The 26125-nt window shown below is 41.3% G+C and overlaps 1 protein-coding gene and 1 long non-coding RNA gene across 6 annotated transcripts in view; both read left to right on the forward strand.

Annotated features, from left to right (window-relative positions):
• UBE3A (ubiquitin protein ligase E3A) overlaps window positions 1-15964 on the forward strand; it is a 49642-nt gene extending 33678 nt beyond the window's left edge. For all 5 annotated transcript variants that reach the window (XM_035558064.2, XM_035558065.2, XM_035558068.2 and 2 more), the window contains 7 exons: window positions 7059-7203; window positions 10229-10434; window positions 12527-12691; window positions 13104-13259; window positions 13351-13424; window positions 14439-14582; window positions 14793-15964. In XM_035558064.2, the coding sequence (XP_035413957.1) occupies window positions 7059-7203; window positions 10229-10434; window positions 12527-12691; window positions 13104-13259; window positions 13351-13424; window positions 14439-14582; window positions 14793-14913 (1011 nt within the window). In that variant the 3' untranslated portion in view covers window positions 14914-15964. The remainder of the gene's footprint in view (window positions 1-7058; window positions 7204-10228; window positions 10435-12526; window positions 12692-13103; window positions 13260-13350; window positions 13425-14438; window positions 14583-14792) is intronic.
• Window positions 15965-19598: 3634 nt separating this feature from the next.
• On the forward strand, window positions 19599-22290 carry LOC118253573 (uncharacterized). Its single transcript, XR_004780467.2, has 3 exons — window positions 19599-19821; window positions 20002-20040; window positions 21982-22290. It is a non-coding gene; the product is annotated as an uncharacterized LOC118253573 (long non-coding RNA).
• Window positions 22291-26125: the final 3835 nt, after the last annotated feature.

Here is a 26125-nt window from a genome sequence, read left to right on the forward strand (position 1 = left end):
TAGAACTTCGCTTCCCTAAGATTTGTTGGTATTTGGTGCAAATAATGACTGAGAAGGGGGGAAGTAAGACCTGTTAGTACTTGAGAACTGTGAGAGCAGCCTGTTTCTGAATATGCTGGCTTCTTAAGGTAAAACTTAAGAATCCTTGTTCACACCTTTTTTGAAGATGGGAGTTGTGCAGAATACAAGCTATGAAGAATATTTCACACAAACTTCTTTTTTCATAAATAGGTCCCTTAATTTCAGGACTTTTCTTCCTTTTTTTTTGCTTAAAGCTGTTATTTTTCAGAAGCTCGTTTTTCTGTGTTCTGTTAAAAGCACAACAGTCCTTGCAAACTTTTAAACTTTGATTTTAAAGCATGTCTCTAAAGAGTCAGACAAGGGTGTGTATTTGGAGAGAGTCTGGGGACAGTATGATTTCTTGCTTCTCAACCCAGTAGCTGCTTCTGTTTAACTGCTGTTGAAGGTCCGTTGTGAGAGCCCTAAATAAGCTCCCACATTGATTTTTCAGTGTACATCTGCATTTTCTGATGAGTTAGCTGCTTCATGCAAATTGCTAATATTATCAGTTAGCATGCAAAACTTTTGTCCCAAGTACCAACAGGTGTGTTGGGGATTTGCAGTGCAGAAGTGGCTCGTCTGTAAGCCCAGTTACTGTATCAGGCAAGTGAAAAAATACTGTTGTAAGATTAAGCCTTCCTGTGTACCAGTTTTCTGATTTAAAAATGCTCTTTGTAGTTTCACTCTCTCTGGAGCTTACAGTTGTGCCCTGTTAGGTTTTGTCGCCTTGAAGTAATGAGGTTTTTCATTGATGCTCTTCAGCTTTGAGATAGTATTCCCTCTTTGCCAATATTTACCTGTCTCTTCAGGAGAGGATGGACTGAAACAGGATGAGAGCTAGTTTTGGGGAGATGTTCTCTTAAAGTCAGTTTGAGCAGAGAGGAAGCAGACCCTCCTCATGCTGATGATGGGAAAGAAAATCTATAAACGTGTAAAGGTATCCCATCTACATATTGCTCCCAGCTTTAGGGAGTTGAAACCTTTGAGGACAAAAAATGCTTAGTGTTGATTAGAAAGCTCGTGGGCAACATCAAGTTGGTGCACTTGCTACATCTCAGCTGGGCCACAGCAGACATCACTGCACACTCTTGGTCTGCTGGAAACTTGGGTAATTTAAATCACTTGAAACTCAAGCATACGAATTTAATTTGCAATGCATGTGCAGCAGCCCTAGCACAGCCCGGCAGTCTACAAATACATGCCTGGGCAGTTGCCATGGATCCTCTTATGGATGTTAATTTCAGCTGGTAGAATGTGTTAAATTATGGTGGTCTGACTCTGTCAAAAACCAAAGGAGAGTAAGAATTTTAGACTGTTTATTCTGAGATGAAGAAATAGAGAAAAATACAATGGTTCTAAATTCAAACCGTCTGAGCTGTGGTGTTAGTGAAAGCAAGTGGAGCCCAGGCACTTCTCAAAAGCGGAAAATGGATTATCCTCAAGATGAAGGAAGACTCGCCCTCCTAGTTGGAGGAAGGGAGAAATGCATGCCATTTGAACACGTGCATCAAGGTACCCGTTGTGAAATGATGTGGACTGAGGAAAAAATGTGTTGATAAAACTACCAATTGGTACAGAAGTCACCTTTTATCTATTGATGGTTTTTAGTTGACAATAAGGTATTAGTGCTCAAGGAAGAGATTTAAAATATTTCTGAGGAAGCGTTGAGAAAGGAGGGAATGAAACAATACAATGTCTCTGTTTACCATGTGTTTATATCTCTTCTGCATTTTTTTCCTATTGTAATATCAAAGGATATAATAGAAATTCAGATAATTTACAGTCTCTTCAGAGAGATGATGAAGTCCTCTTAAAGGAAGAAAGATGACAGGACATAAAAGAATGATGTAAATCTGCTGGTAGCAGGACAGGTGTAGTCAGGGAAATACATCCACACTGTTGTCTTTGCACTTAATTCGGCAGCTGCCTGACTGATCAGTTCCAGAATTGCATGCTGCTGTTATAAGCACTTCCTATAATAAATTCAAAACACAAATCTGTTTCCACTTCCGAATTGGCATGAAATGGGTTAGGACAGTCCTCAGTATTACGTCCCAATCATAAGTGACTTCCTCTGCCTCTGATTGCAGTCGAAGTTGGAACTGTAGGTCAAAGACAGGCTTGATGCTGTTAGCGATGGCTGCAGTTTTGGGTATGATGTTGAACTTCAGAAGGGTCTCACTGAAAAATATTAGAAAAAAATTGTTAAGATAAGTCTTCAATCATAAAAGCATAGTCTTAAACCTGTTCAGTGACAAAACAGTTTCTAATCATGCTTAAATTACAGGTAAGAAATACGATTTCTGGTATTTTACCCTTGCATTGCTTTTTTTGCTTATGGGGTTTTTATTTAGTGAAATTGTTCGTATGAATTCTTATAGACCTGTTTAAATTGTAAGTAATTTTATGCTCATGTCAGTAGACTGGTGTTTTTAGAGAATATTTACTGCAGACTTTGGCTATATGTGGAATTCCTTGGACAATTTCACAATGAAGGCGTTCTCAGAAATATTGATTAAAGCGAGGTTGAGATGATCTTACTCATGTTTTCTTTATCAGTACTGGATATTTTTAAAGCAAATACATCAATCAGCTTTCATAATTCATATTAGCAAATGGACTGAGTGCAGGTCTTTGCTAATTAGTCAAGCTGGTTTTGCCTTCATATTTAATATTTAAACTTCTGGAGTTCATTGTGTACATCTTGCTTTTTGGACTTCATTAAAACAAATATGAACATTGAACGTTTTTAATCATGGTAGGGTTATTTTCCTAGAATTTGAAGTAATGCCTTTTAAGTACTTGTTTAAAGCTGCTTTTTTAATAAGAAGGCTGTAGTTCTCCCTGGAATTAATATATGTAAGCAAAAACTTCATTTATAAATTCATTGTTCAATTTCTTTGCACGTATGAAACTTATTTTTCTGATTTTTTTATTGAAATAGACTTAATGAAACAGTAAGTATATAATACAAAGGCTGTATGCTTAGCTGTATGTACGTTATTCTGAAAAGTCCTCAGAGGGGAAATGGTGAAGCGTTAGTCCTCACTTTTATTACAGGGCTGTTACACATGGGAGTTGGCAGCTCAGTTTGCAGTCTCTAGAAAGCAGCTGACATGTCCTCTTGTGTCTAATGGGTTTCTTTCAAGAGGTTTTCTGGACTACAGCCGAGCCACATTAGGTGGATGTGGTGGTAATGAAAGGTTTATCCTTAAATCCCCTCTTCTGTCTTTTCATCCCCAAGCAGCTCTTTCTTTCATCCCCTTCCTCTGAGTTGACTCTCCTATTTTGCACAGATGATGTGGATTTATCCTCAGGTAGCAGTAATGGAAAGGGTGTGAGTTATGACATGTGAGTTCCCTAAGTGGAAAATGTGGTGGGTTCCTCCAGCAGGATCTGGCTGGTACGTGCTTGCAAACTAGAAATTCACTCTGACAAATTTGGTGTTGAATTCAGGCAGCTGGCAGGCAGCCAGCCTCTTCTAGGTGCAAATGACTCTGCTAAATGCATCCGTGAGCAAAAGCTCCTATGTGACAACTCAAGCCAGTGTGCAGATTCTCACGGGATGTTAAAACCAAGCACTCCGGGAGCTTTAACATGTTCTTTGAGACTAAGCTGGTTTTTGTGTGTGTTCAGCTGAAAGTCTCAGCCCTTAGCGTGCCTTGGTTGCGTGCAGATGTAAGCTCCGCTGGCAAGCATATGTATGAACCATGAAACGCAGCTTGAGAGGCTGCTCCTTAGTCAGTTCTTAAGTATTACTCGCGTGCAGTTCTGCACGTGCACAAAATGTACTGACCGACGTATGTCGTGATGTGCCTCTGGTACTTTGAACCTTAGAGTAGGTGTAGTCACTTTTACCATCTAGCATGAAAGGTATTCCTGCCACTGTTTCTGAACTCGTGTGTTACATGCTGGAGCTTCAGGCTTTCTGATTTTTCACTGAACAGATTATTTCAGTTACTGTCAGTTTTAAGATGATGCCTAAACTCTGGCATTACATTAGGGTTTTAAATAGTGTCTTCTGTCTTCCGGTGGACCATTTCCCTATCTGTCAGGGAAACACAGTGCTGTTCTGTAAACAACGTAAATCATACGGTCTGCTATGTTGTGGCACACTAACGTATTTAAGCCAACAAAATACACTTATTTGTATAACATCATGTCTCAACTTTTTAGCCTTTCAATTTGTACATACTCAGTTTTTGATGGTTATGCTTCAGACAGTTACACAGATGCTTTCTAGGAAATTGCTGGAAAATACAATGACTTTATCTGCGTGGCCAAACCACCATGACAGAAGACATCAGCTTCTAAAACTTTGGGAATTCACATGCACGCAAATTGGGTTTATCCAGTAGTATCTGTGTTGGCATGGCCGAGAGAGCTCTGTTTGTTTAAAAAAAATATTTTAAGCTGAAGTTCATACTTACTTGCTGTGGAAGCACTGCGGTTCTACTAAAATGCAATGCCTCTACTGTTGTGATGGTGTTTTCTACTGAGTTTCATTTATTTTCTTGTTAAGTGTCAGTTGAGAGAGATGGATATTCAAAGGAGCAGCTAAATCTGTGACTTTCAGTTGAGCAGCTTAGCACCGTTGTCCTCATAAAATCTACTTCAAGGAACATTATTAGGCTTTGACTCAAAATACGGGCCTTTTGGTAATCCTTTATCTGACTTCCTCGCAGATGTTCAGCATGGTGTTCCAACCAGTGTTGCTCAACTCAGTGTTTCCTTCCCCCTTTTTTTAATACTGCATTTCTTTTATGTTGCTCATTACAGCCTAGTTCTGAGCCAAAAACAATTTCCAAATGTTTTTTGATTGCTGCATATATGTAAATATGAGCATTCTCTTTAATGTAAACACATTTTTATGATGTGAAAATTTTTATACCACGACAAGATTGTTGTCCCCCCCAAAATACGTAGGCAATACCTGCCTTCTCAGAACTCATCAACATTTGTAAAACTTTCACAAGAGTAAATTGGTGGTGGTAGGTACTGCAAAGCCAATGAACTCATAACTGGGAAGAAAAAAGTATTAGTGTACTTGTAAGAACAAATTCAAATCGGAGAGCATCTATCTAATGTATAACTGGTACTTAAGGTCTGTAAATCACTACTACTGTTTTTAAAACAATAATCTGCTGTATTTACAACATGGCTTGTGCTCTGTCCTATTCAGGAGCAAAATTCTTTTTACACATTTGTAAGATGCTAAACGTAAAGATTTACTTCAAAGGCAAGATGCAAAACTACATTATTGTGGGAAGAGTATGATGAGAATATCAAGTTGGGGGGAACTGCAACATGGTCTTGCAGCAGAAATATTGTTGATTTAAAAAACACAGTGAACTTCAGTGAAAAAGCTATTTTGGTCTCCTTTGGGGCTGAAATGGTTCGTTGCAAGTGATATACCATAGAATACCAAATGGATTGACTGCTTGATGACCAAATGATGACTGCTTGATACAACTGTTTTTCCAGAGACTCTTGTAATTTAACGTGCATCTCAATCTAGTAATCTGACCTCACTTGCTTTCATTTGTGGGGTCTTCATGGCTAACCTCTGTTTCTTTAACTGAGACCTATTCGAAGTGGTTACCCTCTGTTTAGCCCATCTAGGTTACAGATACCCTGTATCTGCCCTTCCTGATACTAGTTTTCAATAGCAGTTGGTAGGATTCTTTCCCCACATGCTGCTTTTGCATGAGGAGCTTCAAAGCCTTCAGCCCCGTTATGCTCCCCACCTTCAGCTCAGTCACTCGCTTGCTCTGCTGTGCTGCTTGTAATGTGGCAGGCCCACTGCCTTGGCAGATGTCAGCGGGAGAAAATGGCTCAGGAGAAAGTATCTTGCTGGTGGCATCGCTTCCTTCTTTGTCCTCTTTGTTCCTGTTTTCCTTTACACTCCTGTAGTCTGATTCTGGGGCATAAGGGATGTGTTGGCGTATGTGTGGATAAGGTAGGGTAGTGAAATAAAAAGAGGTTCAGCATGTTAAGAACACATACCGGTAAGTACAGTCAGCACCATCCTGGATTGTAGGCAGATCTTGCCAGGAATATGGTCTTCGCAGAGGAGTGTACAGGTCCTTCTGTGCCTCACAGTACTGCTGTTGAATTTTCTTCTGCACATGGGTATGTTTAATGTAATAACGCTGCACAGGTTTGACCAACATGTTTGTGCTGCTAAGCAGCGCATTTGTTGGCAGATAAAAAATATTCTTTAATAACTTGTGATTTAATGAAAGGATACATTTCTGTTGGGAGGAAAAGGTGTTACAGACCTGTAATGGGCCTGCATATAGGAATGAAACCCTTTCCTATGAAGCATCATAACTTCTATGTGACTTTACCTGAATTTTCACTTCCAAGAAAGCAATGCAGTAGGTCTGTGTGAAGGCACTGACATTAAAAGGACAAGACATTTCTGAGACTTTTTCAAAAGGGTCAGGAGGAAAGGGAATTCATTTGACTGTAATATTCCTGTCTTTTTGTTTTTTTCCTAGCTCTGTTAGTGAGATGTGACTACTTTTCAAAGGCATGTCTTCTGTCTTCCACTCTAAGTTATCACACAGACTCCAAAAACATGTCTGTGTAGTCCCTTTGCAAAACCTTTTGTTGTCAGCTGCGTAGATCAAACTGCAGTCTCTTATAGTCAGAAGAATTTAGATAACCCAGCAATGCACCTTGTTTTCATATGGTTTTCTGTGAATTTTGTTCAACACATTGCTAACTTGAAGTAAGTGCTTAGAAGAATGGAAATGGAGAATGCTAACAGGCTTAACTGGCTAACAGATAAGATCTTTGGTAAGTTTCTTGCTGCGTTAATCCCCAAATGCTAATACCTGCTTAAAGTGATTTAGCATTACTGTTGTTTTCTGATGTTTTACAGTTGTGATTTATACTTTTTCTTCTTAGGTTTGGAGGGTAGATTTTAATGTAGTTACTTCATATGCCGTTGAGATGTACTAATGAAATAATTTCATCTGTTCACTCAATAGCTAGAGATGATTGCCATGGAAAATCCTGCAGACTTGAAGAAGCAATTGTATGTTGAATTTGAAGGAGAGCAAGGGGTAGATGAAGGAGGTGTTTCCAAAGAATTTTTTCAACTGGTTGTGGAAGAAATCTTCAATCCAGATATTGGTATGTTACCTTTGCTTCTGAGTAATTAGTAAGCTTTTTGCAGTGCCTTTCTACATTTGCTGCTTTTTTTCCCTGAAGTTCCCCAGATTCCTTGGTGACTGAGAGTACTTGACCCAATAAGGCTCAGTGTTTTGCCATCAGTCATCCTCCTATGGAGCAATGATGAAAGGCATAACTGTGTGTAGTTAGAGAAAGCTGCCGTTGTTTGCTTAAATATAAGTCAGTAGTGCAGGGTTCCTTTGCAGGGTTCCTTTGTTTGTTCTCTCACTTTTCTCCTCGCTTTGCTTTGTGATTAGCTTCTAGAATTAGTAAGCAAACCAGAGAGGAAGAACTTCTGCAATAAAACCAGAGTAGGACTATGGTGAGTTTTTGAGTTATTTCCTCCCCTTCCCCCAGCTTAAAAAAATACATACATATATATATACATATAAGAGTTTCAGTTCTTCTAATGGTTTAATCTAAAATGTCTCCAGTTTGACAGTAGTGTCAAACTTGATTGACTAAGATGTATCAAACTATTCCTAGTTCTTCTTAACCAACTACAAGGTTTTTATATTTGTTTTAAGTCACATTTCCATTTTATTATTTTTCCCTCACTCCCTGCACCAGCCTTTTACACTTCGGTTTTTATTCATGCAACTACATGCACATATATGCTTTTAATATGCAGCTTGTCTGCAGTTGTGAAAGAATTTAAATGGTTACAATATTGTGAATACTCTGTTGGGACAGAAATCAGACCTACCAGGATCCTATCCTAATCTCATAATTACGTGGAATGTGATGTCATGTTTTAGTTCCTGTAACCTAACTTCCATTAAAGCTCAACAGCTTGTGGCCATTAGTTAATTGTTCATCAAACTTTTTTTTAAGAGCCGTTGTTCTTAGTTTTGTAGCTTAGAAAATTAACTAGGAAACATGTATTTGCTTTGACCAGATGAAAGAGGAAGTCCCCAGACGTGGTAACAGAATATGGATCTTGGGACTTGCCCTTTACAATACCCAAGCTGGTTCTTGTAACAAGTGACACAGACTCATAAACGAGTCTCACTCACTCCAAAAACTACTGTTGGAGAGATTTGGCATCTGAGTTAAAGGCTATTTGGAATATGTTAGAGTATGGCACAATAAGATCTCGGTACTTTGTCAAAGTACTGTTTCCAATGTGGAATATGTTTGTTTGTTTTAACCTGAGTTTATCTAAAGAGAATTTGTGTGAGTTTCTTCGTTGTGCTATGTATTGAATAGTCCTGTGTAATAACTGAAGTCTGGTTCAGCTAAGATTTTGCTAGTGTGTGTACGTTCCCGCTAGATAAAGATGGGTAACAGATTAGGTGTGTGTGCATGGTTTAATTTTTTGAATTCAAAATGCAAACAATTACAAGCATTTTTGTATTTATATCTACTTTGCCAACAAAAAATAGATTTTTTCTGCTTTTGGTATAAATCTGTAAAAGCAGAAAATGTAGCTTGCTTTCACATTTTTTCTTTTGCACATATATTGATACACACTGTGGTATGTGCAGTGTATAAGCTGTTGTACTGTGACTTCTGCTGACCTGTGAATGCTTCATTTACCAGTGAATGAAATCCTTTAAATAGAATTTAAAACATTGCCTGATAGGTATGTGTGGAGTGATGTTTATTGTAATAGTTCTTTGCTAGTACATTTCAAATATTTTCATATTAAACTACCTTAAAGTTTTTGTCAAAAAAAAACACAAAATCACAAAGTAGTAGATTTATGACCAACAATTCTCATGGTAAGAGAAGGAATAGCTTCATCTAATATTCTTAGCAGCATTACAAAATTGTTTTCCCCTTATTGCAGCTTCTCTTTCTTCTGGTGTTATATTGTAATTTCAATGTACAATAGTTTCAATTTGGGTCAGTGAATAAAATATTGCATTTCATTTTAGTCTTTCCAGATGTGAATATGGGTAAACTGTTAGTCCTTCATTATTATACATCTTCTGGAATTGTTTGTTTTCACTGCTTAACTCTTTCATCATCTTCCAGAAAGTACAAGTCACTGCTTTTATTATGCCAGTAATCCAGAAGCTACCTAAACTTCAGCCAATTCAGAAAATGGAATGCAGGCTTCTGTTTAATGTTTCTCCTTCATATGCTTGTGTTGCTCATCCATCTCTGATTTCCAGTTTTCTTGCCTCATGTGTTAGTCTGCTATTTGTGTTCCCATTGATAACTGACCCTGTCCTAGTACCTTGCTGAGATAAATAATATTCTGTTTTTGGGAATAGCCACCGTCTTTGAATGAGTTTGCAGTTCATCCCCTTAGGCTCAATTGAATGAGAATTCAGGCTTTGTATCTTGTTTGAAGGTGGCATCTTATTTTCAGCCTAAGGAGGCATTTGGTGACTCTGTGTGTCCTATGCTACGTTTCTTCCTTGAGTTAGGATGTATGTGGTAGCTGCACTAACTCAGTTACCAAAATACATCTTTGCGTGTGTGTGTTAGGTATCTAACTTGTTTCAAGTTCATGTGTAATGGTTAATCCCAGCTCATCACCATAGCTTCTAGTTCAGTGAGAGGTCCGCATCTATTCCTGTCCCTTTGCTGGAATTGGCATGCAAAAGTCTTTGAGGAAAGGCTATCCTTCTGTAGTAATTAGAGTTCTTCGGGGTGATTTCATCCACATGGCTATTGATTGATCTTTTCTAGCCCTGTTGTATTTATCAAAGTTAAAATCTATGTAGACAATGTGCTGCTGCTTCCTCAATAATGGAAGGGGTTGGAAAAGGTTTATATGTATGACTTCAGCGGGCATTTTAGGATGTTGTATTGCAGGCCTCATGCATGCTTGTAGTCGTAAAGCGACTACTAACATCTTGAGCAGCTTCAGTTACCCTAAAGGTAAGTAGCTCTCTTTTTTTGCCATTACATTAAGTATAACTTTTAGTACACCTCTAAAATGTATTTATACAAATAGGTTTATAAAAGTATGTTTTACATCTCATTTTTATTGAAATGTAACCATAATTGTTCAAAATTATTTTTTTTGCAGGTATGTTCACATATGATGAATCCACAAAACTGTTTTGGTTTAATCCGTCCTCTTTTGAAACCGAGGGTCAGTTTACGCTGATCGGCATAGTGCTGGGTCTCGCTATTTACAATAACTGTATACTGGATGTACATTTTCCCATGGTTGTCTACAGGAAGCTAATGGGCAAAAAAGGAACTTTCCGTGATCTGGCAGACTCTCATCCTGTAAGTTCATTATGTTCTTCGAGTTTGTTACTGCGTTTTCTAGGCAATACTTTAATTGAGATTTAACTTAAACACAAGATCACTGTTAGAGGTGGAAGTGAATTAACCAGTGATTTGTGTGAAGTCTGTATTTGTTAAAACAAATTCATAAGGAATAAAACTTACATATGATTTGGAGGAGGCAATGAACCTATAGGACTGGGTATTAATAAAGCTTTGCTCTGTTTTTTGCATGCTGCCAGAGTTGCTTAATGTCGTCATTAACAGTTGCTTAGTGTCTTCCCAAGGAGATTTCTAAAATGAGGCATTTATCTGTTATTTGTAGAAATAGTTTTCTACAAAATACGTATCAGTAGCAGTTGACATGCAAAGACACGATGCTTGTTTCATGTTTTCTAAGCAAAGGACAGATGCAGCGGTTCATAAATACTCCTTTAGTTTGCAAGCAGTGATCAATGTCTATTTTACCTCACCTGTTCCCAGCCAACGGCTACGTAAAAGCACCAAGCTGCAAGCACGCGTTACTGAAGCATGCATAGAAGCATGTATGTGGGATGTCTTGGCCCTGCACCAGTAGCTTTGTCTTATGCTAATGGGTAGGGCTCGTTGTTATGCTTCATTTCATTTCAAAATGGTGGGACACTTCCCTTTTCAGAAGCAGTTATGCAAAATCTTCAGGTATTCAAAAAAAGAGTAAGATGATAATTTTAAAAACTTGTCTTTTGTTTTGATATAATCAGGAATTGAGGCACGTGTAATCAAAAAATAGGTTATCTAGTCTGCTTTGGATGACTATACATATCAGCATGTCAGCTGTGACCAATTTCTCTGTCAAATGATGTTGAGAAATACAGTGCTCCCAGATTCCCATAGTTAGAATTATAAACTCAACATTTTTGACTGGAAAAATGTAGATTTATTTCTGTTGAACAAGGCAGTCAGGGTAGTTGTTTTTTTCTTGCTACTCTTCTTTTTCTGTTCTGACACCTATGTTGACCTTTAAAATCATCTTTTTTTTTTTTTAATCTTGGTATTCTAATGTGACTGAAACTTGCTTCAGAAGCCAGAGATGAAGTTCAGAGTAGTCAAACAATGCAATCCTCTCTAGTGCTATCGTGTGGAGCATGGGGTGCTCCCCAGCCCTCGTGACCCAGAGTTCAAGTCCAGTTGTTTTCAGTGCAAGGTATTTTAAGAGGTGCTGTGGAAGTACTTAAAAGATAAAGCTAGTGAGAGGGCAAAGCTTACACATAAACTTTCAGTAATTAAAATATTGAGGCAAAACTTAATTACTCTACTTCACTATAAAAATATAGTTGAATTCAGTTTCTCTACCACCTTCATTTCTGAGCCAAAGAATTGTTCCTAGACCTAGGTTTCTAGGTAGACCTAGGTTTCCAAGAGTCTTAAGCTTTGCCTAAGGAATAACAAGGAGGAAGGCTGACTGTCCCTTTGAGCAGAGCAAATTGTCAAAAGTCATTACAGTTTCCACTTGGCAAATTCTGACTTAAGTTGTGCTTATCATACAAAGTGAGACCTTGAGACTTAGTAACCTCTTTCCTTCTCTTTTTGTGCGTAGACGCTTCCTTTTTTTAATGATTGTCCCATCCATGTTGCTTCTACATTACTTCCTAGTTTGTTTTTAAATCAAGGTATAGCAGATACAAGCCTTCTGCCTGAATTTTCTCTCATATAAAAATACAGCAAATACAGATTTTTAACACACATGTTGAACTTGCTGGTGTAACAAGTTCTGGATGCCAGAAGTAAATATGGGTTCAAAAGAGTTAAAGATGGGAGAGTTGATCGCTGGCTTTTAAGTGACAGGTCAGACCACTGTAATTAGGAAGGCTCCTGGGTACTGGTAAGCTCTCCTAAGAGCATTATCATTGTTGCCTTGTTCCTTTTTCTTCCTTATTATCTGCTGTTGATTGATTTTATAGACACTGAGCTTAATATTTTAATTTGTCTGGACTACATGGGAATTAAGTGACTTCTCACGACTCTGAGACAGATAACTTCATGTCTTCTGCTTTTACTCAGTGAAATGTATTGAAACTTATTTATGACAGATGTTTATTTCTTTCTCCATTAGGTTCTTTACCAGAGTCTGAGAGACTTGCTAGAGTATGAAGGAAGTGTGGAAGATGATATGATGATAACTTTTCAAATATCTCATACGGATCTCTTTGGCAATCCAATGATGCATGATTTAAAGGAAAACGGTGATAAAATTCCTATTACAAATGAAAATAGAAAGGTACACTTCATCCTCAAATACGTATTCTTAATGTAATGTGTAATTTTTAGATGCTCTGTGCAGAATTACCTAGGACTCTATAGAGGTTGGTCTCACTTTTATAATGTAAGTTTTAAACCATGGCAGTTCTTTGGTGTCGTTTTTTTTTGGGGGGGAGGGCGGGGGGAGGGTTGCTCTTTTTTGTTAGAGAACATTGGTATGTACATGCATAGCTTCTGGGTGTGATGTTTTGGCCTGTTTGAGGAATATTTGTGACTTGTTCTTCACCACTGCTGAAGAGAAGCTGAGCCCAGATTATCGGGGCAGAATCATAGAATTAAATGTATTTTTGGAGTTTTATGTTGTTAGGAGATACTTTGAGTGGAGTATGTGTTGAAGTACTAACAATTTCTTGGGGGCTGTTTCCTTACAGGAATTTGTCAATCTGTATGCTGACTATATACTCAATAAATCAGTAGAAAAGCAGTTCAAGGCCTTTCGGAGAGGATTCCACATGGTGACCAATGAATCTCCTTTGAAATATTTATTTAGACCAGAGGAAATTGAATTACTAATTTGTGGAAGTAGGGTAAGAATCCTGAATGTACACCAGAAAAAGTGGAGCTTTTTTGATCCTAATATAATTAGTGGTCGTTTTTTAAAATGTCATCTTCTTACAGAATTTAGATTTTCAAGCACTAGAAGAAACTACAGAGTATGATGGTGGCTATACAAGAGACTCTCTTATTATTAGGTAATCTTTTATGATTTCTGAAGGAGTACAAGCACTTTACATGCCTGTTTCTTCATAGTGAATTTAATACTGTCAGATTTGGTATTTTTGTAGTGTCGGAAATAAGACTTATCTATAACTTCACTTTACTCAAGTACTGTCATTAGAGCTGATAGCATAAGGCAATGTTTTTAGCTTCCAGTGAACTTTTATAAAGCTTAGATGGTATTTTCCTTGGGATTTTTGTATTTCTCTTAAGCCATATAAATAGGACTGTTTCAGGGCCAGGTTAGATGGAGCTTTGAGCCTCTTGGTCTGGTGGAAGGTGTCCATGCCTATGGCAGAAGGATTGGAACTAGATGATCCTTGAGGGTCCCTTCCAGCCCAAACCATTTTGTCATTCCAGGAGTAAATTAGCACTGCTTGTGGTTTTGTTGGGAGGGGGGAGGATTGCAAACACTGAATTGTTTGAGTAGGTACAATGTGTGTTGAACTTCGTTTCTAATTAGAAATCAAGTAAACTCAACATTAAAAAGATTTTTCCTCTTAAAAATGTTTTTCCCCTTACTGTCCCCTTTGACTGGAGAACTCTGTGTAGGCAAGAGTCAGAGAAACATACCTTCAGTCTTCTAGATTTTTGCCTTAAAACTATAGTTCATGTTAGGGTTGAAGAACTGTGACAGCAGTTGTGTTTGTTTACTGTGGTGTTTAAGAAAAAAGATAGTTCAGTTGGACAGTAGAGTGGAACCAATGTAATGTCATAGGGCACAGGAATAATAAAATAATGTTTGCAGATCATTTATCAGCAGAATTAAGATTTAAAGTAGTTAAACTGCAATATTTTGGTAATCTTTCCGGTTTCTATTTTAGTGTCTCGGTGACTGGTAGATATGTTGATGCTTTTTTTATGAATGCAACTTGTAAATTGATAAGATCAATGAGACTACTAAAACTTCGAAGTTCAATTACTTTTGAAAGTCTCATTTATACCGAAACAGTTGTCAGTTTACTTATTTTTGTTTTCTTCCTTACTAGGGAATTCTGGGAGATAGTCCATTCATTTACAGATGAACAGAAAAGACTATTCTTGCAGTTTACAACAGGCACAGACAGAGCCCCTGTGGGAGGACTTGGGAAGTTAAAGATGATCATAGCCAAAAATGGCCCAGATACAGAGAGGTAAAATTCTACATTTCACTTGCTTGTTTATAAATGGAAGCAAATTCTCTGCTTTAATTTATTAAGCTTTCACATTTAATTAAGCTAATCTTTAAGCAGAGTAGGTTCTCTTTGAATCCATTGTTATGTATTTAGAATACAGTGATGTATTTCTTAGCATGTAGTACGTGTTCCTCAATCTGAATTCTTCTTTTTTGTGTTTTTCCACAGGTTACCTACATCTCACACATGCTTTAATGTACTTTTGCTTCCGGAGTACTCAAGCAAAGAAAAGCTTAAAGAAAGATTATTGAAGGCCATCACATATGCCAAAGGATTTGGCATGCTGTAATAAATATAACAAAAGGGATTAAATAAATGATGGTGGTGATGTCCCTGTCCAAAAAGGCCATAAGATAGTGAGCTACAGTAGTCACCTGTGTTTGTGCCTCCCTTCTTTACTGGGGACATTGGGCTGGAACAGCAGATTTCAGCTGCTTATATGAACAAAATCTTTATTTTTTCTTTTAGCGTGAAAGTGTTACATATTCTTTCACTTGTATGTACAGAGAGGTTTTCCTGAATATTTATTTTAAGGGTTAAATCACTTTTGCTTGTGTTTATTACTGCTTGAAGTTGAGCCTTTTTGAGTATTTACAAGAAAACAAACTGTACTCTCCCAAGGAAAATATTGCCATCATTTGTAGACCATGTAACCTTCAAGTATGTGCTATATTTTTGTCCCTGTATCTAATCAAATCAAGAACTGTACTTTTTGAAGAGTTTGCTTTTGAAACTTGAAGTCTTGGAAAACAGTGTGATGCAATTACTGCTGTTCTAGCCCCCAAAGAGTTTCTGTGCAAAACCTTAAGAATCAATAAAGATGGAAGGGAGAACTTGGAATGTTAAACTGCAGCCTTGAGAACTTTACTTTAGTCACAGCACAACAATTAAAATTCATTTCACTATATGTTGTCTTCACATGTCTTGTAATAAATTGTGGTTTTAATTAGAAAAACATTTCTTAGCATATGAAAGGGTAGAAATTTTAGTTACTTTTTTTTAAAAAAAAGTTTACTGGGGAAAGTGCATTTTCAACTGAACAGCTTTAGAGTAGGGACTGAAGTGTTTGAGGAAAAAAGATAGGAAGTTTTTGCTATATTATAAACAAAGCATGTGGAAGTGCACTTAAAATGAAGTTTTATTCTTAATTGCCTATTATGTTGACATTTTAAATAGACAATCCAAAGTCTTCCCTACATGTTATGTCATCACCATTTATTTAATGAATCGTTGTTCCTACTTATCAAGGCACATGATCAGTGTTGCAACATAATCTAAAGGGATGGCTACTGTATTTTAATCTCATCTAACAATAAGCAAAATTGAAAAATATTAAACAAGGCCTACTTCATGTTGTACACTTCCAACCATTAAATAAACTGTTAGAAAGTAAATACTACAGTTATGCTCATCTACTACATAAAGTATTCAGTAGGTTTTTAATTTAACTTTACAAATCATATCAGAAATAAATCCTTTACCTTTTGTAGTCTGTGTTTAATGTTAATTTCTCCTGTTGCAATATATGATAAAGGGATTATGCATTTTTAAGTGAAGACATAACTGGCATATCTCTTTCATAATACAAGCTACAGCTGATGTGCAGAGCTGAGCTTGTGCCTTGACAATTGCTATAACTGACTACTACAGATCAAATCAGTGACTGTGTGGAATTGGAATTGGCATTAAAAGGCATAGTTTTGAAATCATCGGAGAAAGAAAAGATGTCTTTCAGGATTATTTTAATAAATTCTTTCTAGTAATAGAAACAGACAACTGTTATGTAACTATGATGCTGAATAAAACAGTGACCTTTTTTCACCATGGTTCAGTGAAAAAGAAAACAAGTGATTTCCTTACTTTGATAAACTGCATATTAAATTATTTGTTTAGAAAATGTTGTAGTATAGCATAATTTGAGGGTTACAGGTGCATAAAAACTCTCCAGAAGTGAACTGTAGTGCCGTGGGGTCCAGCGATGGTCTGCTCTTGAATCCAGGCTGACACAAGAAGGCTGCCTTGATGTGAGGACTGAAACTTGCTGGGGAGAGAAGGGCGCTTTGTCATCTGGTCTTTGATCTCTAGGTGGCACTTAAGGTATGCCTTCAGCATTTTCACCTCATAGCATGTCAGGTTTAAGAGGAAAATGCAGGGTAATCTTAACGATGGTTCTTGCTGACTCATTTGGGTTTGGGGCATCTTTTACTGTAGATAGTGAGAATGGTTTCTGCTAAGCTGTTTTGTTGCAGGTATGAACTACGTGATGATACTACCATCTGGTATGTACTACCATCAGTAGTCTAATACTGTTCAGACGGTATTCCTGTAATACTTTCTATTCTGATGTAGCTATGGATCGTTATATCTAACTGATAGGCATGTAAGTCATGTTTTTTTATATAGATCCAAAAGCTGGGCAGTCGATGTGGTTGGATAGGTATACAGAGTTCTCACAGAAGTGCTATCATCTTAAATATGTTTTTTCTATCTTCCTTTAGCATTAAGATTAAAATAATACATAATTGCATTAGCCTTTTTTAAAACTCTATGCTTTTTTTTTTTTTAGGAATAATTTTCAGGTAAGATATAAGGACTTTTACGATTGACAAATTTTCCACTTAAAATTTCTACTTAATTTACCCCAAAATGCCACAGTATTGAAACCTTACCTCTTTAGCAGTGTTACAAATGTGCTAAACCTCTAGCAGGAGCAGCTGATAGTTTCAAATAAACAACTCTTGAAATGTTGTAGCTGCAAGCTGCTTTTCTGCCCTACAGGAGTTCCAGTTTCTGTTGCTTGAAAGGCTTGTCAAGGCATGGAAAATGCCATTTCAGTTCTCTTCTTCTGGGCTCTGGGAACAACCTGAATGTCTTTCATCTTCACTCAGCCTTTTGGTGGGGTTTAGCAAATTTTAGGTCTACAGAATTCACCATGGATCTAGTTGTGCTTACCAATCACTTGAGTACTTCTCAAGTGACCCAGAACACAAGGCAGTGGTCTGATGCCAGGATGCTTGTGTTCTGCCCTCAGCGTGTCCTTAATGTGTTAACAAGAAAATATTTGGGGCATCTCAGCATTGTTGCATTTGACAAGTGACAAATGTATCTGCGCATTTCCCTCTACACCCTAATAAATTGCCAAGATGCTTCCAGCCTTGGTGTGAAGGGGATATCAGGCTTTCATTTATATTTTGTAGTATTGTATGTCTCAAAAATGATTGTAATGCAAGATGCATTGAAAGGAATCATTGTAAATACTGAACAAATATGGGATTCTTTCAGATTTCCTTAGGAGTAAAGGAAGTTTTGTTTAAACCTAGAGGTATGTTAGGACTTGAATTTGAAAGGAGCATGGAAACTTTAGGTGAAGGCTCTTGTTAGTTGCTGAAAAGATTTCAGGAGCAGCCATCGGAGGTGTGAACATAGTTCAGGTGACTAAGGAATACTGTTTTGTGAATTTCTGACCGGGCTTATCTTCTGTTCAGCAGGCACTAATGTGAGCCTGGACTGTGACAGCCAAGGAAGCCATCTCGCACCCCGTGCTTTGAGGAAAGCTGACACGAGAATGGGCTGGCGATGAGCCAGGCTCTCCATGCAGCTCTGTTGGGTTAGTCAGTCACACCTCTCATCTAACAGCTGAAGCAGGAGCTTCAGACCATGTGTTAAACCACACAGGAGTGGCAGAGCCGATATGCTGAGCCTACATGTAGGCTCTCGTATGGGCTCCTGCCTGCCCATGTGGGTTTGCTCTGTGGAGCACGGGCCTGTGCACTGCCAATGTTTGGTGGGAGGACAGCCCCCACCCACCCCCCCCCCCCCCCAGTGTCAGCTTTAAGGGGCTTCCCTGGCACTATTGTAGCTGATTACCTCCAGGTAAATTTTTAATAGACTTTATGTCACTGGGGGATTAAAAAACTTTCTGGTTGTTTTGAGTACCTTCATCCTGAGATGTGTGCCTTGTACATCATGCAGAACAACCACAGTGTTTCTCTCAGTGTTTCTTTGTTGAAAAGATGCAGGAGAAACTTCTTCCAAGTTTAGCTACAAAAAATCAAGCCTTTTCTGATAAAAGTTCAGCTTAATATTATTCACAAGAGTCTATAACAAATTACCTACTGCTCCCATTTGTACTTGTGCACAACTTCATTAATAATAGCTGAGCCTCTTAGAGTTCCTGAAGTGACCGAAGTCATTGAAGCCTACAGTAAGCCAGCTGGATCCAGGCTGTGTGCAGAAAGACCTGCCTGTTTTTTTTTTCTTGTTCCTGCACTGCAGTGGTGCCTTGGGTAGTTCTCTAACTGTGCAAGTGTCATGACAGCAGCATTTGTGTTCTGGCCTCTTGAAGCAGCTCCAGCAAATGTTGAAGCTCCAGTGGAAACAAGTGTTACAGCTGCTAGGTGTAGTCAGCTGAAGCGAAGGCAACCTCTGGCCTTCTGATCTTGCACCATTTCAGGTTTGAATGTGTTTCAGAAGATAAGCTTAAATTTGGATGTTGATGGCTGTTTTATTAAAAAAAAAAAAAAAGTCTGCAATAACTATCACTTATTTTCACTATAAATTGTTTTATTAGGTATATCCATTGTTGGTTTGTGTCAGTATTAGTGAAGACTGTTCTAAAAAGCAGCATGATTTTCCTGGCCAATGCAAGGATTGATGGCCTGCATTTTTGTCACCAAGTTCATAGCACCACCAGGGGCCTGACACAAATTTTATTAAGAAAAACCACTTCTATACTGGCCATTATAGAAGGAATACCGCTTTATAAATAGAGTTGATATTGGCTTTTGCTTTTAGACATGTCAGTTCTTACCCTGATGAGAAGTTGACAACTCCATGAAAACGGCTCCATGAAATAACAGCGTTTATTTTTCTCCGGTACTTAATCTAAAGATGTCTTCTCCTGTTGCCTTTTTTCTTCTGACATAATTGAAAAAGGTGTTGTATTGCTAGATTTCTCTAAGTGTTATTTTTTAGAAGTCATTTGGCAGGTGACTTGTGCTGTACGCAGTACAGCTGAGGTCTGTGTCACCGTAGCTTTGCCAAGTGAGCTGCTGACCTTCGGGAAGGTTTTCCTGCCACTGCCTGCCATCAGACACACCGCCTTGCTGCTGGATGTGGGGCTCTCCCTCCCATCACTGACCCAGCATTTTTTGGTGCTTCTTTGGTTAAGTTTCTGACAGCAAAGTGTGAAGACCAGGTAATCTAATGATAAAATTAAGCTTTTTTTTTCCCTAGTGTAATTGCTTTTAATATAATACAGGAAATTCATCAGGGAAACAACCCCTAATGCTGAAAGCATGCTTTCTAAAGAATCTCTATGGTGGTACTGACACTGATTTTCTTTCTTTTTTAAATCAATCTCCATCTGCACGTGAAGAATCCTACGAACTTTGCGGAGTCACCCAAAATAAAGCAGGTGATCTTTTGGCATCACCACCACTGAAGCTTACTCCTCAAAACATAACACAGGCTTCTTTATCTCTTTTGGGATGATCTCTTATTCCTGAACTAAGATCTCCAAGGGCATAGCCTAACACAATTCTTGTCTGGCTTCATTTTAATGATGCTCCAGCAGCTGGGCTCTGCCCTTGCCCAGTCTCACTTTGCTGCATGCCCTGCAGTGAGCCCAGCTGAGAGCATCCTGCATGCACCTGGCTGCTGGGTGAACCCTTTGTACCAACTGGTCCTGGCAGCAGAAGGGGGCTCTGCTTTCCCCGGGGGCCCAGGTGGTGCTGTGTGGCTCTGCCCTTGCTGCTCTTGCTCCTCTTCACCCTCCTTCAGCTGCTGGTGTTTGTGGCTGCTGCAGTTCGGTGCTGGGAAACCTCAAAGCCTTGAAATCCTGTCCTTGGGAGCAAGCCTGTTGCTTGGATCCCATGTTGGAAAGGAAGTGAAAACCAAAGCTGGGGAGAAGCTTCCACCCTTATCCCAAAGTGGTTTTGCTTTCCTAGAAAAGCTCCACGGCTTTTTGTTGCTAGACATAAAGCTTTTGTCTGAGCTTTGCGTGAGTGCAGTTTGAGACAGCTGTGTTATTGCAAGGAGATGAGGCGTTGCACTTTCAACAGTCAGGATCCATTAAAAAAAAAAATGGATTGTTTCCTTCACTGTGGAGTGCCCCAGGCCCCTGCTGGGAGAGGCTTTGTTGTGCTGGGCGTTGGTCTGGTGCAGAGGAACAAGCAGCCCCGAGGACTTGCTGTAAGTGACCTAAATCCATGCATAATGCGAAAGTAGTGGGGATCCCACTGAAGCTTGTTGGATAAACTGAACTGTTCTGCAAGTACAGAGTTTGCACTTCAGTGGGGAACTGGCAACTGGTTCTAAAAAGAGTGGATCTCTGCAGCACGGCCTGTTTGATTCAGTTCTGGAGGTGACGCAGTGCTTAAAAAGAAAAAAGTCCTTTAGTGCTTCTCTATCTCCTGTGGACAGTCAGTGACTGGCCACTGGTTCTTTGAGGCACCTGCCCAGTGCCTGTGAGGCTCTGGTGACCTTGGTGGGGCCTTGTCTCCAGAAGGAAGCGGGGGAAACAGCCCTTGGCGATAAGAACAGAAACCTTTATTTTTCTGGCCTGGAAGATAAAGAAATGATGCATCAAAGGAGGAAAAAAGCCGAGAAATTAGGAACTACAAATAGGACAGGTCTCTGTTAGAGCTGAACGGTGGCAACCTCCTTGGCCTCCTGTGAGGACAGCTTCGGCACAGCCATGGCGCCGCTTCCTGCCATGGCCTTCCAGGAGCCAGGCAGAAGTGGCAGAGCTGATGAAGAAAGCCTTTGTGAGAGCTGCTGCTGCTCCTGCAGCAAAGTCTGTGCTCATCCTTGGAGAGGAGGACACCCCACGGCCTTGCCCCTGAGGCTCTGGAGACTGCCCGCTCTGCCTCAGGCGCGGCGGCAGCAGCTCCTCAGCAGCGAAGCTGTGAGGGGGGTTGGCGGCAGCAGGCCCCGGCCTTTGCTTTTGTGAGCCCAGTGAGTAAATTTGAGCTGGAAACGATTGCAAAATCTGAATTTTGGGAACAAAAGGCCAGACCGCTTCTAGACCCGGAGGTTGTTCCTCAGGGCTTGTATGTGTTTCCCTCCCCTTCCACCTCCGGCCCAGCCGAGGGAGCGGGGCTTTCCCGGCCCCCCACAGCATCCTCCTTTCATCTCTTCTCTGCTGTGAAATCAGCCGCAGGGGGAAATGGGGATTCCCGGGTTGATGGCTTCCCTCAGGAAAGCTGCCACAGCTGAAATCCTGCACTTCAGCTGCCTGTACAGTTGCCAGACCCATCTAGTGCATGATTCACTTTGCTCTCACAGGAGTACACAAAGGGTTTTTATGGATGCTGAATTATGTAAACACGGGTTTGATTCTCTTTGTCTGTTCCAGGGTGGAAACATCAATAGAAGAGCCAGGGGACTCCGAAGCCAAGTGTAAATGCTGTTGTGTCACCAGCCAGCGTGTAAGGATGAAGAGCGGCTCTCCTTTACTCGGCTTCCCTGCCCTATCTCCTTGGACAGCCGGGGCTGGCTCTGGCTGACGAAATCCTTACTCATCCTGGCCAGCGGTAGCAGTACGAGAACAAATCTGCCTTGCAGACCAGCAGGCAGCGGTGCTGCTCTTCGGGGGGAAAGGAAAACGAACAGTTTGTTTCTTAATGTAAAGTACAGCCCTCTGTGCTCGTTGGTTAATAAATATTTGGCAGGAACAGAATTGTAAAGCAGATGTCTAAGAGGGAGAATTAAGTGCAGGGGTTGCTCCTTCCCTTGGTGCTTCCTGCAGGAAGATCTGCGCCGTCAGGCTGCCTGCAAGCAGCGGCTCTAGCTGCGGGTGTGTGCACACACCCTGTCCTGTTTCCCTGTCCTGTTTCCCTATCACCGCCCTTTCTCTTGTCCCATTCACTGGTGTGAACATTCACTGGTGTGAATTTTCCAGAGCAGCTGTTTCTACTGTAGCAACTGTTAAAATAGTAGGTGAGGGATGTGGGCAAAAGGATGGGGTGCTAGTGCATTATTTGCTGCTCTGGAGCCAGACCATGACTTGGGGCCCTGTCCCTAGGGAAGATCTCTGCAAGCAGGACCTGGCGGATGGTGGTGTTGCTCCATCAGTTTTACCCTCCTGTACCTGGAGCAGATGTTAAAATGGTCTGCATCTCTTGGATGCCTCAGGTTGGAGCAATGCTACCACCCCATGGCCACCTGCTTCAGCAAGGTTATCTACTGCACAAGCGTGGTACATGAGCACTGTGTCCATTAAAGCCCCATTTGCAGAGGAAACACAGCGCTCGGGCGCCGGTGCCTGCATCCCACCTGCGAGCACTGCACCAGCATCAAAGCTGGGCACGGAAAGCAGGCGCTGGGCCAGATGCCCTGCAGCAAGGGGAAAATGCGGTGATTCCCACCTGGATTTTCCTCACTTCAGATCTCTGCTCCAAGTACTGATTTTCTGGGCCCTGTGCTATCAGCAGTATCAAAGTCTGATAAAACACTAAAAATCAGGGGCAGAGGGATAAGAGAAAGCACAGAGTTGCTCGTATGTTACTCAAAATGTTTTAATGTACATGCTGTATCCACATGAAAGGGGAAAAACATCTTACAGAGATGAAAGACAACGAAGGACGTGATTTTATAATGCCAAAAGCTATACATTTCAAAGTGACTGAAGCCAGTAGCAGTAAAAGATCTTTTTGTGGCATGTGTTAACCAGTCCAAGAGGCAAGGAAAAGGGAAGGGCAGCTATGCTGTACCTGGTGGCTCAAGCTGTTGGACCCATCAGGTAGACAAGCACTCTTGTCTTTTGGGAGGACGGCAGCTTTAACAGGTATAAATTCAGTATAAGTAGTACTTGGAGTGGTTCTATTTGTGCATCTCCAGCAGGCTGGAGCAGCTGCAGTATGGTGGGTGGATAGTGAGGTTTCTACAGAGAATTGACTGATGCAGAGTATGACAATAAATATGGAACCCCCCCCCCCCGCCTCGGAGCAGCAGGTGGCAGCAGTAGTTACGGGAGGTGCAGGCCCCAGCTCCGTTGTGAAGTGGGAGGTGGTGGTTCAGCGATTGCTTCCCCCCCTCATGCGCTGTAAGTGATGTGCAACCACCCAGCCCCACCTCTGGGCGGTGGACCCCCTGCAAAAGCAGCCTCTCCTGGCCCCCACGCTTCTCTTAAGCCCTGGGAGAAACTGAGGCCAAGGCTCAGCTCAAGGACCAAAGCTCCTGCTGCTGCTGCCCGCACACAGCTCTCAGTTGTAGTCAGTGGAAATCTGGATACAGGGGTTAAGCCCAGCTGTACCGAGGTCTGTCCGGCTTCTGGACTGACAACAACACTTCACCATCACCGTCCCTGGGGGGGTGTTCAAGGAAAGGTTGGACGTGGTGCTTAGGGACATGGTTTAGTGGTGACATTGGTGGTAGGGGGATGGTTGGACCAGATGAGCTTGGAGGGCTTTTCCAGCCTTAGTGATTCTGTGATCATTACTATTGAGACAAGCCACGTGTGGCTGTCTGGCCATAACGCTGTAAGCCGAGCGGCGCGGCAGCCCTGCACCAGCCGGTCAGCTGTGCTGAGCAGGCTGGAAGGCGCCTGGCCCTGTGCTGCCCAGGTGAAGCTGCTGTGCCTGGTACAGCTCTGCTCGGGCAGGTGAGGCAGGCCCAGTGTGGAGATGGGGCCAGAGGATGGCCAGGTTTCTCTGCCTTCAAACTGCATGGGTGAACCTCCTCCTGCTCGAGAAACGGAGCTTGTAATGTTGCAGCCAGCTCTCACCGATGTTAGTTGGCACTGTGTATTTTCCACCGTTTCCAGCATCAATTAAGTGAGTGACTGGTTAATTTGATGGCAGGAAGATTTGACATTAACGTATGTGCTCTTGCCAGCAGGCTGCTGGCCCACAGCTACCCTCTGTGAAGCCTCAGGACAAGGCAGAGAGGCCGAGCTCTGCTCTCCAAAGCACCCCTCGGCTGCCACTGGTTGCACCACAGCCTGGTTTCACCAGCGGGTCCCTGCAAAGCTAGCCCTGTGCTGGGGACAACTTGCAGCCCTCGCTCAAGTCCAGGAGCCTTTGCCTGGTGGCCCCTGTGCCAGTACTGCAAGCCAAGCCCCACTCCCTACTTGCTGGCAGATTTTTCTCTCACCGGGCTCAAAACTGTTCACAGGAGGGGAAAAGTTGCTTGCCCAGAGACAAGCATTTACTCAGCTAAATCCAGAGGGAGAATGTTAGAGAAATCCCTTCAGAAGCCTGGAAATAAACTGGAAGCAGTGGGGCTAGAAGAGGAGGGTGGAGGAGGTGACCCCTGAGGCCACAGTGTGGCAGAACAAGGAACCATCTCAGTGCTGTGCTGCCCTGGATGTGACAGCAGGCTGAGCGGGCCAGGCCTGGGCACTCGCCTCAGAGCCAGGCCCTGGCAGTCACCAGGAGGTGACCACCCTCCGTCTGGCAGAAAAGCAACCGGCACAGTCAGGCTCCTAGCCACAGGACCCAAGTAAAATTTGAGAGCAGATGTGGCCTTCGTTTTCCCTAACAAGTGGAAATGTGGTAGTGTGACAGCTACACAGGAGAAAAGCTGACACTAAACAGCAGAGAAAGGTGGTGCAGGAATCATTAAATGAAATAAAAAGGAAGAAAACACAGGTCTAATAGCTGGAAAGACTTTGCAACAAAGGACTTGTCCCCCCCCCGAAGCCTGTGGGGAGAGAAGGCTGGCTGGCAGACAAGGACAGCCCGTCCTGCTGGCCCTCATAGTTTCCTAGTAGAGATCCTCCTGCACTGACCACTCACCCCCACTAGACCGTACGTACAGGAGCTGCATGCACCAAGACCCTCTTGTCTCTTCCCAGGTTTAGTGAAGCTGTGTTGCCACAGACATCTTCCACCAGCGAGCTTCTGGGGACTCCCTTCCAAGTGCGCAGCGACTGCCAGCACGATCCTTCCTGCGGGTCCCGGCTCAGGAGGAAAGACTCAGACACGAGCATCCGGATGCGTGGCCGTGCCATACGCACATGGGGCTGCACTGCACAGGCCAGGTGCCAGCTTCTCCTGAGCTGTAGTCCTACAGTTTGTGCAGACTGCTTCACTGTGAAAGAACAGAGATTTTGAGAAGCCCAGCTGTGCATCCACGCATTTAAGAGGCTAGCAAGGTAGCAAGGTAGAGCATGTACCCTACAAATATTGTTAAGCCGTTTAAAAAACAATCCCTCTAGTTTAAGCACAATGCCTTCGTAACACAACATGCACGTGAAGAGACGATGTGTCAAGGTGTACACATGCCATACACAGAAGACGTTCTGAGCATGACTTGTAAGAAACCCACTCCCAGTACCAAAAAGTACCCAAATGACAGACCAGAATCTCCCCCTATGAAGAAGGTGACAATGTCCTATTTACAAGAAAATACCACTTCAGTTAAAAAATGCTAAAAACCGTTCTCTTGAGTCCATATAAAAATAATCATGGCTCTGTATGCACACACATATTTATGTACATTTATGGCTTTCACGTGTTTCAACCTTCTCCATTAAGTAAGGAAATATGAATACGCCA

This window comes from Cygnus atratus, chromosome 1 (genome assembly GCF_013377495.2).
Source record: "Cygnus atratus isolate AKBS03 ecotype Queensland, Australia chromosome 1, CAtr_DNAZoo_HiC_assembly, whole genome shotgun sequence".
NCBI lineage: Eukaryota > Metazoa > Chordata > Aves > Anseriformes > Anatidae > Cygnus > Cygnus atratus.